The sequence below is a fragment of the Maylandia zebra genome, linkage group LG3, assembly GCF_041146795.1.
Source record: "Maylandia zebra isolate NMK-2024a linkage group LG3, Mzebra_GT3a, whole genome shotgun sequence".
Taxonomy (NCBI): Eukaryota; Metazoa; Chordata; class Actinopteri; order Cichliformes; family Cichlidae; genus Maylandia; species Maylandia zebra.
In genome coordinates this window covers 34,442,594-34,461,545 of record NC_135169.1, presented here as the reverse complement: position 1 = coordinate 34,461,545, position 18,952 = coordinate 34,442,594, and the positions used below count along the sequence as shown (strand labels likewise).

At 37.5% G+C, this 18,952-nt stretch overlaps 2 protein-coding genes and 1 long non-coding RNA gene across 4 annotated transcripts in view; 1 reads left to right on the top strand and 2 right to left on the bottom strand.

Moving 5' to 3' along the window:
* Window positions 1–6,969, bottom strand: part of LOC112431119 (putative E3 ubiquitin-protein ligase RNF144A-A) — a 29,114-nt gene extending 22,145 nt beyond the window's left edge. Inside the window, exon 1 of the mRNA XM_076881755.1 lies at window positions 6,960–6,969. The gene's annotated coding sequence lies outside the window, so the exon portion shown is untranslated. The remainder of the gene's footprint in view (window positions 1–6,959) is intronic.
* LOC143416498 (uncharacterized) overlaps window positions 1–18,952 on the top strand; it is a 129,207-nt gene that overhangs the window by 84,874 nt on the left and 25,381 nt on the right. The window lies entirely within an intron of this gene.
* LOC112436569 (uncharacterized) lies at window positions 11,448–17,718 on the bottom strand. 2 transcript variants are annotated; one of them, XM_024806254.2, is made up of 11 exons: window positions 17,526–17,718; window positions 16,618–16,720; window positions 16,405–16,526; window positions 16,178–16,248; window positions 15,870–15,995; window positions 15,032–15,127; window positions 14,744–14,875; window positions 14,518–14,652; window positions 14,365–14,402; window positions 13,898–13,938; window positions 11,448–13,813 (listed from the first exon to the last, which is right to left on the bottom strand). In XM_024806254.2, the coding sequence occupies exons 1-11, from the start codon at window positions 17,542–17,544 to the stop codon at window positions 11,886–11,888; spliced, it is 2,811 nt and encodes a 936-aa protein (XP_024662022.2). In that variant the 5' UTR covers window positions 17,545–17,718; the 3' UTR covers window positions 11,448–11,885. The 2 variants fall into 2 exon arrangements, with proteins under 2 accessions (XP_024662022.2, XP_076737864.1); XM_076881749.1 differs by having other exon boundaries at window positions 11,448–13,735.

Sequence of the window (18,952 nt, the reverse complement as noted above, 5' to 3'; positions counted from 1 at the left end):
CTTCTATTTTTAGATCCACTTGTGGAACTTTGGTGTATTTTGGATGGTTTGTGCCATGTTGTTTTTCTTCTTCTGTGGGCTTGGCTGCACTTTTTGTCTGAGATTTATTTTCAGTGTGTCCTTTGTTATATTTGACATGTCTAGCAGAGCTGTCCTGTGAGGGTTTCCCTACACTTTCTATTCCCGTGTTCTTCATCTTTGTCCCAATACATTCACCGTGAGAATTCTGCCTATTTTCTTCACAAGTTATTTGTTTGTAAGTATTTGTTATAACTTCTCCTGACTTCTGTGAACCACGTCCTCCTTCTGTGACTCCCTGAATCTTTGGTCTGGCTTTTAGTTGAAAACTCTCTGCTTTAGTTTTTTCATTAGTAGCATCATCCTGGTTTTCTTTGGGTGCTTCTATTATTTCTGCTCCTGCTGGTCTCAGATGGGGTTTCTCTCTGATCTGAATTTGTTTAGTATTTCCTTCATGTTCTTTCTTTTCCTCCACATCGACATCTTTCTGTGTTGTAGCAGCACCACTTACCTCCTCTACTGTGTTTTGTTCAAACTTACTGTGGTCACCTTTTTCGTCTCCTTTTCTTTCTCTCCTGTCCTCCTTCACATCTCTGATTTCTCTCTCTACACAAACATCATTATCACTTGAATGTGTAACACTGATCTCCTGCATGTTCAGTGTATCACTGTGTCTGTTTCCATGTTTATGACTCTGATCATCTTGTAGTATGCTTTCTTTTCCTTCATCAACTTTTTCTTTATCCTGAAATGTGTCACAGCACATCTCTGCTGTTGGTTTATCAGCACTAATCTTTCCTTTTGTGTCATGTTGAAAATCTGTTTTTGTTTTCTCCTCAGCATGAGAAGGACTACAGGTTTGTTTATTCTCCTGATGTTCACATATGTTCTCTCCAACAGTGTCAGCTGGATGCTCTGCATGGCTTTTTTTCTCTGACTGTTTATCTTTAGCCTTTTCATCGTTATCTGCTTTATCATCCATTAATTTACTCATCTCATACTGTCTGCTTAGATCATCACAGACTGCTGATCGATCACTGCTATCAAGTTTAAAATCAATATTAATATCTAGTCTGTTCTTTTCAGCATCATCCACTTCTGTGTGTTTTTGATCCAGGTCATCACTTCCAGTGGTTCCTTTGTCCTCATTTGGTTCTTTGTCCAGAGGATCTACGTTACAGGGGGTGTCAGGTGATCCCCCTGCTTCTTGTAAGCGAGCAGTCTTTGGATTATCTGCTGTGTCTGTCTTCTCCCCTTTTCTCTTTCTATTGCTCTTATTTTTCCCATCTTGACTCTGATCATATTCATTACTGATGGTAGGTAGTCCCCTGGTGGACACATCTGTGGACTCTGGAATAGCAGTGTCTGCAGCATGAAGCACAAAGTAGAAACAAAATCATTCAGGCACCAAACAGCTGAGGAAACGACAACAAAAATATTTTCTCTTACCTTTCTTTTTGCTATAAAACAGAAGATATGTAGTCTGGGACCTAATTGACAAATATGACATGTAACAAATATGTTACTTTCACAGTTTCGCAGTGATGTGTTTGGCTAATATTTTATAACATATTTATTTTTTGCAGCAGTGTTTTCCGACGTATTAATATGTGTCTGTGTATGTTTACATTTTACTAACAGTGTAAATATTAAAAGATACACATAAATGTTTTAATTGTTTTCATTGATTTTATTATTTTGCTTTTGCACAGTTTTGGGGACAGAGTTGAATCAATCACAGAAAAATCTGCAGTTGTGATTATAGCAACAGTGTGATATGATACTTCAACATGTAGCACACTATAATTGAGAAAAGTGTATTTAACGCATGTTTAGTGCATACTCGTGTGAAAAGTTAAGAAATAACTGGAAAATAATGTACAGTGGAAATAACAAGCACGGAAACTTACTTCTCCGTGTTATCCAGCTGGAATGGTTGAAAATCAAGCTGATGATGTAAAAAATAATAAAGTATGAGATGAATGATGAGCTGGGCCACTGTCACGCATGAGTAATGTAGGAATGTCTTTTGGTATCAAAAATGTATAAGTGATCCATCTTACCTCTGTGACTCTGGCATCATCAAACTGATACCATCTGTCTCTGTGGACCTCCTGGATCTTGATTGTGGCGGAGTAATGTCCACCTCTCAGATCCCCAAAATGATCCAGAAACGCATATAGTTCATATTTCTGACTCTGATTACCAAAGGAAAAATGGCAAACATCAGAATGACTGAAGAAAATAAAATGGATTATGGGGCGATCGTGGCTCAAGAGTTGGGAGTTCGCCTTGTAATCGGAAGGTTGCCGGTACGAGCCCCGGCTTGGACAGTCTCGGTCTTTGTGTCCTTGGGCAAGACACTTCACCCGTTGCCTACTGGTGGTGGTCAGAGGGCCCGGTGGCGCCAGTGTCCGGCAGCCTCGCCTCTGTCAGTGCGCCCCAGGGTGGCTGTGGCTACAATGTAGCTTGCCATCACCAGTGTGTGAATGGGTAGATGACTGGATGTGTAAAGCGCTTTGGGGTCCTTAGGGACTAGTAAAGCGCTGTATAAATACAGGCCATTTACAATTTAAATACTAAAATATTCTGCACATTTACCTCTGGTATCTGCAGGGTGTAGGGGACCTCCACAGAACAGGTGATTTTGGAGTGTGACATGTAATTATAGTTGAACTCAAACCTCTTCAGCAGCAGACACAAAACATCTGGATGATGCTTTATTACATCTCTCTGAATGAAAAACATTTAATTTAGGACAGTTTTACTGATACAGCACCAACAGTCACCTCAAAGCACTTTTTATTTCCCAATATGTCTTAATATGCTTTAGTAATTCTATTTAAAGAATCATAAATCTAAAAAAAATCTCACCATAGTAGCATCAACTTTGTCATCACACTGCTCACAGTACATCTGATTTTCTCCACAGAAATCTGAAGTTTTAAAAAACTCTTCAATGCCCTTCACCTGAAAAATATTATTTAAAATCAGCTCTGACATACTGTAGATGTGCTGACCAGCATAAAGGCTGTGATTGTAAAGTGCTGGTAAATGTCTCAGGGAGGAAGGTTTTCAATACACTAACTTTATTTAACATAAAAATTTAAAAAGTTTTGCATTATTAGCAGCTGCCATCAAATAAACTCACTCTACTGGTTTTTGAACACAGTCTTTCAGTTGTGTTAATGTTAAAATTATTTCGGCGTGCTGGTCTCTGACTGAAACATGGACATCTAATTATTTTTCTCTGCATCAGTGCCATAAATCAGAATTTTACTCAAGACCTAAAGGTAAATATATGCAGAAAAATTATTATGTATTGCACGTCTCTTTGTTACTTGTCATATCCTTACCACGCTGTAGTCTTCACTGCAGGAATCTGCCAGTGAAAGAGGAAGAAGCCAAAAAGGTGCATCTCTGTCAGTCTGTATATGACCTTTAGAGCAGGTGGTCTTGTTTACTAACTGACCGTGGAAGATCTGAAAAAAGCACAAATACTTGTTGGCAAGTGATATTTTTTACCCAGCTTTCATATTTATAGGCTCACTTTTGGAACCAGTCAAAGAGAACAGTCTCTACCTTTGATGCATCTGGACTGGTCATTCTTAAAACCCTCTCCAAGCACTCTGCAGCATCACGCTGTTCATACACTGGGTGGGGAAATAAATGTGCATGCTTTCAACAAAACAATTAAGTTATTTAATTAAATTTTTTTAGAATTATCCAGTCTAACAATTTAAACAAGTTAAACTATTAAATTACATTAAAAAACTGCACAGGCTGAAGAAGACTTTACTTCAAGACTTGTTGTAAATTGATCTACTTTAGATCAATTTATTAGACTCTTCAAACAATTCAAAGGTTGTGCTGTTTTGTGTGTTAACATACTGTACCATTGTCAATGCCCAGCTTCTGTGTTATCTTATATGAGTATGCTGTGTGGTTCTGTAAGTCATCAAATAAGACTTTAAGATGATGATCAATAAACTCAGAGTAAGGATTTTCTCCAGAGTACCTACATGGAAGGTAAATACGAGTAATTAAAAATGCACAATAGACTTCATATTTGATAAATACAGGATCACACTTAAAGCTGGGCTGTAACAAACCTTGTCACAGCCTCTCTGAAGTCCTCGGTCATGAACAGTACCTGCAGCACACTGTTCAAGTAATCTGTCGCTCCCTGGTTTATCAGTCCATGGTACCTGTTAGCTACTGAGAGGAGACTGATCATGTAAATTTCAGAACGATGAGCAAATAATTATGGTGGATCCTAAATTAAAACCCCTTCTGCTAATCAATTAAATCAATGAATTAATAAAACAATAAGAATTATTCAAACTGAACCATTAAGGTCAAGGTTGTCAGTAAAACTTTATTTGTAAAATGGAAGACGTTCAGAGACACCTTCTTTCTTATAGCAGTGCGGCTAGACAAAATGGTAAATGGCCTGTATTTGTATAGCGCTTTACTATTCCCTGAGGACCCTAAAACACTTTACACATTTAGTCATCCACCCATTCACACACACATTCACACACACATTCACACACAAAAAACACAGTCTAAACTAGGAGTGTCTGAGAAAAGTGTTTCTACCTGTAAGGGCGGTTATTGAAAGTCATCTAAAAACAATAGACCTAGATGTTAAATAGGCTATATGTGTATAAAATAAATATTTAAAAAAAAACAACTGGCATCAGATCTTACCAAGAGAGGTGCTGCTGAATAGCCGCCGAGTACTCTCCAACAGAGACATTTTCAGTCACTTCAATTCTGTGTTACGGAGAGCTGCAAAAGAATTCAAAGTCTATACACCAGTCAGTATTTGTTTATAAACAACAACAACAACATTATTTATTATTAATTATTACTAGCAGGTAAACAAAGGCCCATGTTTTTGTACATAAGGTGCCAAAATCCACAGCCAGTGACAGGCTTTCAGTAACATCTCGAATAGAAAACACTTTGAGTATTACGATATTACCACTACAACACTCTGCTTTTCTAAGCTACATTTAATGACTTTCGACGAGGCTACGGAAAAAAAAACTATAATAAACAAAAACAATACCAAAAAAGAAGTTTCTTCCCCAGACAGACAGTGCTTTTCAAAGAAATTGCTGATGAAGAATAAAACAAACCTAATTATTTTCAAATGGAATACACAAGTACACAAAAACAAAAGATTCAAACATACCTTCAGTGGTAACAGGGATATTTTAGATATCTTAAAGATGTTTTCTAAGATCTATGGCAATAAAAGTGTTTAATTTATGGAATATTTGAGTATAGGATATCTCTATCTCTAGTGCAGTTTAAAACACTGGAGTAGCGCTTTCTCTTTCACTTCTGCTACACCTTAGTGTTGCATTCAGTGTGTGTCGGAATTTTGAAAATCTGGCGTATTCTTTCGTATTCTTTTGAATTTAAAGAGACCTGTAAGAACACTCTATTAACGGTGAAATGATAACTATTTCATTAACACTATTTTAAGTCACTGATTGTGTGAACTTGACAGAGATTTAATTAAAGAGCAGAGATGGTAAATATTAAGCGCAAGTCTATTTCCACACACAACTACCTTCATCATGAATAAACGCAGAGTTTAAAAAGACCTCGTGAAGCTCTGCTAAACTCAAACTTTGTGTCTCCGTTTTTCTCAAACACTTTCATTTTCTTAAATCCACCAAAAAGGTACTTTTTTGATGTTGCTGCTACTAAAACCCTCTAATTTATAAGCAGAGAAGCTTAAAAAAAGGTTTACAAAAAGGTTGGTTTTCTGTACATGTTCTGAAGTTGTTTTAACACCAAATGTTTGGTCTTGATCTACTTGCAGCGTTTAAACTTCTGCAATACTGTATCTATGCATCAGTTTTCTTATCATCTTATACAATTTGGCCAGAGTGGAAAATTGCCAGTGTATCAAAAGGCCAGGGCGAATCCATACATGTGAAACCAAAGTTAAGGTGTGAAACCATCAAACATTCATTAACAGGGACATCAGCTTAAATCTAGAATTTGGTGCAATGTTCACAAAGAAGCTAAAAAAGCTTCCTGTTGCAGGTAAGTGGTGTAAAATCCACTGTTAAAACACGTGGCTCACACTTATGTGAGATTTATGATGTTGCAGTTGTGTTCCTTATATCCTTGTTATGTTTTTAGATTGTAGTGCCACTGAACAGCTTCAGGTGTGTCACATGATCAAAGATGCTGCATAAAAGGTTTGTTTGTTGTTACCACATTTTTAGAAATTTTAAGCCTGAATAGTTTGTTTGGAAATAATGCTTACATAGGCTAAAATAAAGGGTAAGAAAATACACCAGGATAAGCTGAGCTTTAACCAAAAACGCAGTGTAAAACACTCCAGGAAATTACTGATACAGTCAAGAAATCTTTCCCAGAAGCACAAAGACACGGTATGTTATTTAATGACTCACTTGGCAGAGCCAGGACAGCTGATATGAAGAACTAAGCAAACAGGGTTTAGCTTAGCTTCACCTTTCTGTTTGAGTTTTGGCAGAAAGGTAGAAACTTATACTCCAGACCTGCATATGAAATTGGCGCAATAGAGTGTTTTTTATTTTTTTAGGTAATTTTAAATGATCTGAATTTGCTTCCATGTTGCAAATGTAATACTCACACGTACGTTTCATCATATTACAGATCAGCAAAGATTTACCAAACTTTGACCCACATTCGAGAGAGGTGAATGTTGCTTTAGAGATTGCCAAAACAAGAAAGCTTATCACAGATTATGTTTTGAGGCATCTCTCTGCTGATAAAGAAGTTGAAGTTCAACTCATGTTTAATTGGGAAGTTTTATAGTCATGCAAAGTACTGCATGACAAAAACAGAGTCAGTCTTGGATATAGCAGCGTCATCATTTCTCCCCGCATTTCCTGTCATGTTGTCACTGCTTTACAGGCCTGAAGCTCGACAGTATACAATGTATCCTTATCCGTAAGGTAAGGATACATTGTATACTGTTTGTTTGTATATGTGTCTTTCTTGCTGCTTTTACCCAAATTTCCCCTTGTGGGACAATGAAAGGATTATTCTATTCTATTCTATTCTATTCTATTCTATTCTATTCTATTCTATTCTATCCTTATGTGAGTAAAAGAAAACATAATTAAAATATAATGTGTTAAATTTTCTTAGATGAGAGGATCCAGCTGTAGATCAGAGGAATAGGAAAGGATTTGTGAATGTGTGTGCTTCAGTTTGGTTTAGCTATAGGCCTGAACGTGTCATAAAATTAGGAGTAGACTTATAGGAGACCCTCCCCCCCCCTTGAGTTGGGAAAGTAAGAGAAAGAGAAGTTATAGCTGAGTGGAAATTCCCCAGGGGATACCTGGGGTGGGGCTCTCAGTGTTTGTAACCTGATGATTGTGGTCTGGAGGGGAGATGGACTTTTATGACCGGCAGGGAATCACATACGCAGGGGTACCTACACATGCACACATGCGCACACACATGCACACACACATGCACACACATACATACACAGGTACGCGCACACACAGGCACTCACGTTCTTGCGCATACATACACAAACACAGAGTTTACAACACACCATGTGGGTTTTGTGATGGGGTCGCTTCTATAAAACTGGTTGAAACAGACAAAGAAGTGAAGATCTGCAGACGGACACCGGCCTTGCATGTCTTCCCTTCTGGAAGGTGCATGCGTAACTGAAGATGAATAAAGGTTTTGTGAAATGACTACTGAGTCCGGTGCAGTCTCTGGAGGCCTGAGAAATAAAAAAGAACCGGGGTGAAACTGCTTTATGTAACACTTACCTGTTCCAGTACAGCACAAAGATTAGTAGAGTTCTGTATTAGAAATGTGCCTTAAACAAAATAAAGGAACATATATAAAAGCAAAATACATAATTAAACAGCATTTTACTATTGTACTTTATATAAGTATAGCTCATCTTGAAATGTTTTACAGTCGGAATAACATGCTGGTTATTTCCTAAAACAAACCAGATGTCCACCTGCCTGAAGGGAAGAAGAAACAAAGTCACCGCGTGGTAATTACTAGAAAGAGTAAAGTTTGATGAACGGTGTAGAAACTAGTTTAAACAACAGCTTTCAGAGAAAGCAACTCCTCCCGCACTGGAAGGGGTATAATTAAACATTAATGTTTTATTATGTCTCAGTTTTGATGTTGGGTACTAACAGTGAAGGTTGAGGTCATATGATTAGTCAACCTGGGTATTTGTAGGTAGTTTGAAGACGATCCATGAAAACATGAAGTTAATGCAAAGTTTTCACATTTGCTGTGATTTTGACCCGATTTTCACCAGAATTAATTCAGCTCCAGCTGTTATTGGTCTTTTCTATCATCACACATAATTTGAAAATGATACCTTGAAAACTTTGGAGGCTAAAGTGACCACAGGTGGGACAGTAACGAATGGAGGGACAGGCGTCAGCTCCTCCAACCTGAGGGAGATCAGTAGTCTTGCAGTTGTTGAGAACTTCGTGGTTTGAGTGGTCTGAGCGTGGAGCACCATTCCATGACTTCAATCATTGGCAGCAGAAGTCGTACAGTTTGTTGTTGTCTGCTGTGCAGATTTCTCAACTCAGCAGATTTTTCACCTAAATGTGGTGTTATTTGCAAAGTTTTGCAAATAATTCTCGTATAATATTCTATAAATTGTGCACATTTTGTTCCCACTTTTTTAGAAACTTGATTGTATAATCAGTCTGATTTGCTTAAAAATAAAATTACAATCTTCTCTTCAAAGTAGGCCATCTCTTCAACTGACAGTACTGCCAGCCTGAGGACCACTGCACCACACTTTCCCATCATTTCACTTAAAGTGGGGCAGTTAAATTTCTACTGGTCTTGCAGGGAGCAAGTGGTTTAAAAACAGCAAACAACTCTTAAAAATATGAGGGTAGTGAAAATAAACCAAAACAATAAAGTAGCAGGCCTGGCAACAAAGAGCTTCATCTTACAAAGTCCCATCAAGCCAGGTGAGTACTTTTTTTAAGTTCAGCGTTATCATGCTCTGTAATTTAATGCTAGAAATGTAAGTATTAGCCACATTTTGGAAAGTGAGAGAAAAAGGAAGGAACAAATGAAGTAAGAAAGAAACTTGATCAAGCAGACTGTGGCACCACCAGGTGCATGACCATGACCACATGACATCTCTGCTACTAGAGTGTCTCCTCACCGGCTGCACAAAACAAAAACAAAGGACACCGAGTTTGATATCGGCATCACAAACAGTCTGCATGTGACCAATATAAGGAAATACCAAAACACTGAATATATGTGAGCATTTTTCTGATATACCTAACACCAGCATAACAAGTGCACATAACTGCTTTAGTTGGCTTAACTGGTACACCAAGGGCGTAGATTTGGCATGGACGAAGGGACATGTATAACGTTACAGGCTGTGCTAGGTTTTGGCCCACATCAGTCTAAAATTGTAACCATGAATAATGTGTTTTGGAAACTTTTTTTATTTTTTTTTATTCATGTTTTGGATGGACAGAAACATTAACGAATATACAACTGGTACAACTGGAATAATCATACTGTCAGTTCTCTGTCCGTTTCTTAACAACAACCAACCAATAAGGACTAACAATAACTAAGACAAACAAACAACACAAAAAAAAAAAAAAAACCCAGGAGAAACAAAATGATATACCGCCTCCTGGGAAACATCAGCAAAAACAAAAGCAATGGGGGCAAAACACCCGGGTGCCAAAAAAACAAAACATACCCTTGACCACTGATGACATTAAGACAATTTCTTCCCTCTACTGACTTTCAAAGTAATAAAATGTGTGTTTTGGAAACTAACTGCACAACAGGAAGCACTATTAGTTATCTCAGTCTCTCAGAGCAGCATTTCTAATTTTGATTGAAACTGTCAGAGAAAACGGCAGCCTCGAGCAAGCCAGGGTATTAGTTTATAGCGGCTGTTAACATTATATGTCTAACATTAAAATTTCATTCTAATGGTACTTACATATTCATAGGGTTAATTTTGAGACAATATATCATGAGGTAGCCATGATTTTGCAAATATTCCAACTTGTAGTGCAGTTTGCAGAAATTGTTTTAAAAATGCACTCACCCTAAAAACATGAAAATGTTGCATAATTTTGCTGAGAAATCTTTTACTTTGTGGTAATCTTAGATGGGTAGTTTTATGGACAAAACCCACCAGGTCATTCAGTGTTCCCTTACTGCTAATGTATATAAGAGATGTTGGTGTAATATAACTGAAGTAATGTTGTTAAGTCCTTAAAGTCATATTCTTTTATTGTCATGACTGTATTTGAAGCTATTTTTATTTTTGTATGATACCTGATTTATATGAAATATGGCTGAAGTAAACTGAAGTATAAAATACTTAGTCAGTCATTTGTTTAATAGTAATTTAACATTATATAATTCAAATGTAAAACTATGAGTTGTCATTTTAAATGGTTTAAAAGCATGTAGAATAGCATATGTAGGCAAGTATATTTCACCTTTTATCAAGAAGCAAAGACAAACAGGGGAAAAATAGAAACAGGGCAGAGTTCGGTGGTTGAATCATCCGTCCCCACCAATGCCAAAACCAAATCTACGCCCTTGTGGTACACTAAGTGAAATTAGAACCGAGGGTATAACTTTATCTACTCATTTAACGCACCAAGATTAAGCAACCCATTGAACTTTCAGTTTCTCCAGGGTACTTACAACAAGTCATATGGGCGACCGTGGCTCAGGGGGTTGGGAAGCGCATCTGTAACCGGAAGGTTGCCAGTTCGATCCCCGTCGTTGTGTCCTTGGGCAAGACACTTTACCCTACCACCTACTGGTGTTGGCCAGAGGGGCTGATGGCGCGATATGGCAGCCTCGCCTTTGTCAGTCTGCTGTGACTACAACCGTAGCTTGCCTTCACCAGTGTATGAATGCGAGAGTGAATGAATAGTGGCATTGTAAAGTGCTTTGGGTGCCTTGAAAAGTGCTATATAAAAATCCAATCCATTATTATATGGTGCATTACGACAGGTTTGCATTACCTTCTAATATATTCAGAGTCCATGTACAATTAATATGTAGAACAGCTCTGGATAAAAGCTTTAAGTTGCCTACCACAGGATATGAATATTTACTATAAATGAGACGCATATTACAGGGATCAGCTGATAAACACTCACTGGTCAGATGAATACTAGATACTAGTATGTTGTTGTCAACAGAAACTGAGTGAAGCCCAAAATAAAACTAAGCTAACCCAAGAATAAGTAGCTAAAACTTCAGGCTGCTCAAGAAAATGTTATTTTTAGTTGTAGTTAAAAAAGTTTAATGGTCAAAAATGTCTGCATGTTAGAGAAAAAAACCTTTTAGTAAAAGTAAACTGAAAAGTGAAATTATTTTTATTAACTCAGCAGGTTCACAATCAGTGAAAACGTGGTGTTTCAAGTCAATTTGAAACTGAAACTCTGAACACAACCTGCTCCTGACCAGGTTATGTGATATCTATGAAATCAACTAGATTTTATAGAACAAAGCTCAAACATGAATGATGACTAAGAACAAAAAAGAACAATAAAAACCAGCAAAAGTCATGCAATAATAATAATAATAAATAATAAAAGAAAAAAAGTGGTTGGAATCTTCCAGAATGGTCCAGCTGGAATCAGCTACAGACTATCGAGGAACTGTACAGATCAACTCTGTGAGGTTATCAGATACATCTTTAACATCAGTCTCGGTCTGGAGAGGGTCCCCATTCTGTGGAAGACCTCCTGCATGTTGCCAGTACCAAAGACAACATAACCCAAGGAGCCAAACCACTTCAGTTCATATATGATAATAATAATTAAAACCCCACCTCAGGTCCCGGCACATCCTTTATATGTAAGGCACCTAATTTGCTCAGGTGTGTCTCTCTCTGCAGGAGAGGAGCAACAAAAACAACACTGTGCCACAGTGAAAAACCGTGAACACCACCCAACTGTCTCATTGGCTTTTAGTTGAAAACTCTCTGCTTTAGTTTTTTCATTAGTAGCATCATCCTGGTTTTCTTTGGGTGCTTCTATTATTTCTGCTCCTGCTGGTCTCAGATGGGGTTTCTCTCTGATCTGAATTTGTTTAGTATTTCCTTCATGTTCTTTCTTTTCCTCCACATCGACATCTTTCTGTGTTGTAGCAGCACCACTTACCTCCCCTACTGTGTTTTGTTCAAACTTACTGTGGTCACCTTTCTCGTCTCCTTTTCTTTCTCTCCTGTCCTTCACATCTCTGATTTCTCTCTCTACACAAACATCATTATCAGGTGTGTCTCTCTCTGCAGGAGAGGAGCAACAAAAACAACACTGTGCCAAAGTGACAAACCATGAACACCACCCAACTGTCTCATTGTCTGCACTTGATTTAGCAGCTTCTATTTTTAGATCCACTTGTGGAACTTTGGTGTATTTTGGATGGTTTGTGCCATGTTGTTTTTCTTCTTCTCTGGGCTTGGCTGCACTTTTTGTCTGAGATTTATTTTCAGTGTGTCCTTCGTTATATTTGGCACATCTCTCAGAGCTGTCCTGTGAGGGTTTCCCTACACTTTCTATTCCCGTGTTCTTCATCTTTGTCCCAAAACATTCACCGTGAGAATTCTGCCTATTTTCTTCACGAGTTATTTGTTTGTTAATATTTGTTATAACTGTTCCTGACTTCTGTGAACCACGTCCTCCTTCTGTGACTCCCTGAATTTTTGGTCTGGCTTTTAGTTGAAAACTCTCTGCTTTAGTTTTTTCATTAGTAGCATCATCCTGTTTTTCTTTGGGTGCTTCTATTATTTCTGCTCCTGCTGGTCTCAGATGGGGTTTCTCTCTGATCTGAATTTGTTTAGTATTTCCTTCATGTTCTTTCTTTTCCTCCACATCGACATCTTTCTGTGTTGTAGCAGCACCACTTACCTCCCCTACTGTGTTTTGTTCAAACTTACTGTGGTCACCTTTCTCATCGCCTTTTCTTTCTCTCCTGTCTTCCTTCACATCTCTGATTTCTCTCTCTACACAAACATCATTATCACTTGAATGTGTAACACTGATCTCCTGCATGTTCAGTGTATCACTGTGTCTGTTTCCATGTTTATGACTCTGATCATCTTGTAGTATATTTTCTTTTCCTTCATCAACTTTTTCTTTATCCTGAAATGTGTCACAGCACATCTCTGCTGTTGGTTTATCAGCACTAATCTTTCCTTTTGTGTCATGTTGAAAATCTGTTTTTGTTTTCTCCTCAGCATGAGAAGAACTACAGGTTTGTTTATTCTCCTGATGTTCACATATGTTCTCTCCAACAGTGTCAGCTGGATGCTCTGCATGGCTTTTTTTCTCTGACTGTTTATCTTTAGCCTTTTCATCGTTATCTGCTTTATCATCCATTAATTTACTCATCTCATACTGTCTGCTTAGATCATCACAGACTGCTGATCGATCACTGCTATCAAGTTTAAAATCAATATTAATATCTATGCTGTTCTTTTCAGCATCATCCACTTCTGTATGTTTTTGATCCAGGTCATCACTTCCAGTGGTTCCTTTGTCCTCATTTGGTTCTTTGTCCAGAGGATCTACGTTACAGGGGGTGTCAGGTGATCCCCCTGCTTCTTGTAAGCGAGCAGTCTTTGGATTATCTGCGGTGTCTGTCTCCCTCCCATCTTCTCTCTTTCTCTTATTTTTCCCATCTTGACTCTGATCATATTCATTACTGATGGTGGGTGGTCCACTGGTGGACACATCTGTGGACTCTGGAATAGCAGTGTCTGCAGCATGAAGCACAAAGTAGAAACAAAATCATTCAGGCACCAAACAGCTGAGGAAACGACAACAAAAACATTTTCTCTTACCTTTCTTTTTGCTATAAAACAGAAGATATGTAGTCTGGGACCTAATTGACAAATATGACATGTAACAAATATGTTACTTTCACAGTTTCGCAGTGATGTGTTTGGCTAATATTTTATAACATATTTATTTTTTGCAGCAGTGTTTTCCGACGTATTAATATGTGTCTTTGTATGTTTACATTTTACTAACAGAGTAAATATTAAAAGATACACATAAATGTTTTAATTGTTTTCATTGATTTTATTATTTTGCTTTTGCACAGGAGAGTTTTGGGGACAGAGTTGAATCAATCACAGAAAAAATCTGCAGTTGTGATTATAGCAACAGTGTGATATGATACTTCAACATGTAGCACACTGTAATTGAGAAAAGTGTATTTAACGCATGTTTAGTGCATACTCGTGTGAAAAGTTAAGAAATAATTGGAAAATAATTTACAGTGGAAGTAACAAGTACGAAAACTTACCTCTCAGTGTCATCCAGCTGGAATGGCTGAAAATCAAGCTGATGATGTAAAAAATAATAAAGTATGACATGAATGATGAGCTGGGCCACTGTCACGCATGAGTAATGTAGGAATGTCTTTTGGTATCAAAAATGTATAAGTGATCCATCTTACCTCTGTGACTCTGGCATCATCAAACTGATACCATCTGTCTCTGTGGTCCTCCTGGATCTTGATTGTGGCGGAGTAATGTCCACCTCTCAGATCCCCAAAATGATCCAGAAACGCATATAGTTCATATTTCTGACTCTGATTACAAAAGGAAAAATGGCAAACATCAGAATGACTGAAGAAAATAAAATGGATTATGATTAAATACTAAAATATTCTGCACATTTACCTCTGGTATCTGCAGGGTGTAGGGAACCTCCACAGAACAGGTGATTTTGAAGTATGACATGTAATTATAGTTGAACTCAAACCTCTTCAGCAGCAGACACAAAACATCTGGATGATGCTTTATTACATCTCTCTGAATGAGAAACATTTAATTTAGGACAGTTTTACTGATACAGCACCAAATCACAACAGTCACCTCAAGGAGCTTGTCTGCTTCCATTACAAGTCAATATGGTTTCATAATTTTATTTAAAGAATAATAAAAGAATCATAAACTTTTTTAACTCACCATACTACCATCAACTTTGTCATCACACTGCTCACAGTACATCTGATTTTCTCCACAGAAATCTGAAGTTTTAAAAAACTCTTCAATGCCCTTCACCTGAAAAATGTTATTTAAAATCAGTTCAAACAATAATGTGCTGACCAGTGAAGTGAAGCTAAGAATCTTTCCTCTAGAAGGAAGATTTTCAACATGGCCTACTAACTTTATTAATTCAGACCTAAAGGTTAAGATGTATTGTTTAAGAGAAAAGTGAAAAGAAAAGCCATAAAGTAAAATTACCACTGGAGGGTTTGTTTTTTTTCTACTTTCAGCTCTGTACACCACCACAGTGGAGTGTAAATCAGTCAATATGTGACTAAAGTGCAGACTTTTAGATTTAATTCTTTTCTTTTTTTTAAATTTGTATGACCTGTATCAGAATTACAGCTTTTACAGTTTTTTTTCAGAGATCATTGCTGTATATTTTCTTGCTAAATAATCAGATACTTTAGACAAACCAGAAAACTCAAAAGAGTGGACATACATGATTATATACCTATATCCTTCATTGTGATTCCTTTCCACTCATTAACATCAAACAACAGTGGGAAACTAAGTTGGAAGTACAGCTTCAGACCTCTGGTAGGACAAAGCGCTGCACAGAATCTACTTAAGCAAAGCTAAATGTATAAACTTTCTGTTGTGGATTTAACAAAACAGTCATCATTTACTGGGGGAAATATAAAAATATTATATATTTTACTGGCAAAAGCATGTAAGTTCAAAATGTTTCTTCACAGCCGTCCTATCCTGGCAGACAGAAACATGCTGACAAGTTTGCAACTTGTCAGATCCTTACCACACTGTAGTCTTTACTGCAACAATCCACCAGTGAAAGAGGAAGATACCAAAATGGTGCATCTCTGTCAGTCTGTATATGACCTTTAGAGCAGGTGGTCTTGTTTATTAACTGACCGTGGAAGATCTGAAAATACAGATGCACAAAAATCTGTTCATTTTCTTTCAGTTATAATTAGAAAGCATTTGTTCACAACAAAAGTTGTTCAATGCATTTTATACTCTAAGGCAAAGACTCCACAATTAAAAAGTGATATATTGATCCAGTGTATAGATATAGATATCCTTTAGCATCGATGAAGACCTTACCTTTGATGCATCAGGACTGGTCATTCTTAAAATCCTCTCAAAGTACTCTGCAGCATCACGCTGTTCATACACTGTGACAAATGCATTTTTGTAAAAGTCATTTTGTAATTTTACCCTACAATTTTCCATTTTTATAATGATGAAATAATTAGATCAATGATAGTAATATTTTTAAAGTTACACTGCTCAGGAGTTTACAGTGTTAAAAAGGTTTTGTTGCTCTGTACCGTTGTCGATGCCCAGCTTGTTTGTTATTTTAAATGTGTATGCTGTATACTTCTGTAAGTCATCAAATAAGGCTTTCAAATCATGATCAAGGAATTCAGAGTGGGGATTTTCTCCAGAGTACCTACACAGGAAGTAAACATGAGTGATTAAAAATGCAACGTAAACGTCATATATGATAAATACAGAATCACGCTTAAAGCTGGACAACAAACCTTGTCACAGCCTCTCTGAAGTCTTTGGTCCTGAACAGCACCTGCAGCACACTGTTCAAGTAACATGTGGATCCTTGCTTTATCAACCCATGATACCCGTTAGCTGAGGGGAAGAGAGAATTCATACAAAGAAGATATATATTTAAAACATGAGCCTGGATCATAAAATACCCAAAGAGAAATAAACCAAAACAGTCAAACCCATTTATATTTTATTTATTTATTGATAATTTATTCTATAATTATTATATTTTAATTTCTACATATAGGAGTTTAACTGGGTATTTTTTATTTCGTTTTTCTTTTGTCGACATTACGCTAAAATATCTAATTTGCCACTTCTAGTCAAATCTAGTTGTTTGATGTGATCGGCTGATTGGGAAAGCACGTGCCGATTTATATTGTGTTCCAAACTTTACAGTGCGAGAGAAAAAAGAGAGCCAATAAAGAACTGCCTGTAAACCTCCGAAATAAATTACACTGACCCATAGATCAGGGCCATGTAAGGCTGGAGCATTGCCAGGAGTATAGTGGCCTCAGTAACTGGTCAACTAGAACAAGCAAAACTCTCTTTAGAGTCCGTGTCTGTCCAAACTAAGTAATAAACCTAGTGCAATAAATTGGTTAGAAAAAAGAATCTAAACATAACTTCAGAAATCCTGAGAGAGATCTATAATCAGCAATGTTCTATCTATTAAACATTTATGATGATAAGGATGTTGATGAAGGCTAAATGGAAAAAGCCAGCTCCAAGTACACGAGTAGGCTACTAAAAAAGACAAAAAGGAAATCGAAATTCCTGGACGCTGGATAAATATACAACTTATACAATACGCTTGAGGAGGAAAACAAAAAACAATCAAAAATGCTCTAAATATTTACTAAATCGTATTTGTTGTAAACAATACCTGTGTCCTTTCTGCTCATTTTCACTTCACTTTACTTGCTGTTCTGCTGAAGAAACTGCTCCTTAAAAGGAATAAACGGCAATTAACGGGAAATAAACAACAGCACATACAATCCTTCCTTCGGTTTATTTCAAGGCATTTCTCTGGATCCTTCGGAAACTACTTTATTCTCGGGGCAAACAAACATACTGCGACCTGCAGATCCAGTGAATTTAAAAGCACCGGAATACTTTCTCTTTCTCTTCTCGTCGAGTTGCTGCAATGTTGCCTTCATGCTGTGTTGGAAATCTCGAAATTATCAAAAGACAGCTAGATGACTGACAATGATTTACAGTTGTTTCCTTTTCAGAACCAGATTATTAAAAATGTGAATGAAGAACAGCTAATATGTTCTGACTCACAAACACAACACACAGAAGCTATTAACATGGACTTCAGTTTCAATTGGGTAGTATATGAAATTTACGCAAGACAATGAACGCAGCATATGAAGTAATTGACAGGGTGAAAAGGAGATCTGGATTTCATTTTTACAAAGCTTATAATATTGTATTTAATGTACCTCCACAAGAAAAGATGTATTGTGAAATGTATTCATTGACGTCATCTGCGTCACTTTGAAATTCAACAACTGTTTTAATCTATGAAATAATTTTTAATCACAGATTTTCAGAGACAAATCACTCACTATGCTTCTTGCTCATGATTTAGAGAACCTCCTGCTGGATACACACTAGAGAAAACGTGAGAAAACGTGCCCTGCATTTATTAACGTATTATTACGGCTTCTGTTTTCTAAGGACCTCCAAATATACACGCTTAATCAAAGATGACACAGTTGAAATAATACAGTTTTATTTTATTCATCAGTGAAAAATGAGTGTATCAGAAGTGCTTTAAAACAAGGCTAAAATATATGTAAACAGTTGCGAGAGCTTTCACGTAGAGTCAACGGCATTGGCAGCTGTGGGTGGAGCCTGTCTCGCTCAGGCTCTCAGTCCTCCGGGAAGTCTCAGCACTACTTGGATAACAGACATATGCTGGATTCCATATTCAGACAGCGCCTTCTTATCTTCATCCAGATTCTTGTCTGTGAATATCAGCCGCAGATTCCCATCTAACACACAGAGAGTGAGTGAGAGAGAGAGAGAATAAGAGAGTTTCTGTCACGGACCCGGTTCCGGGGACTCGGGGTTCGTGAACAGTGTGTACCTTTATTGTTATTAGTGTATTGGATGTATGTTTGCTGCACTGTGCTCTTGTGTTCCATGCTGGTGTGGGTGTGTGTGTGGCTGGAGGATGAAGGACAGCCACCTGCAGGCCTGATGGGTGTGGCCCTGCCAGCTGCTGGTCACGCCTAGCTTCCCACACACCTGCTCCTGATCAGGATCGTCGGGGGAGCTACTTAACAGAGCGGTGGAGCTTCC

Bases quoted from the DNA above. Each gene is read 5' to 3' on its own strand.
- LOC112436569 (XM_024806254.2), bottom strand. The intron at 16,527-16,617 runs GTTTGTTGTCCA...CTTCCTGTGTAG, and splicing joins TTCAGAGAGGCTGTGACAAG to GTACTCTGGAGAAAATCCCC. The intron at 14,403-14,517 runs GTAAGATGGATC...TTACATCATCAG, and splicing joins ATGATGCCAGAGTCACAGAG to CTTGATTTTCAGCCATTCCA.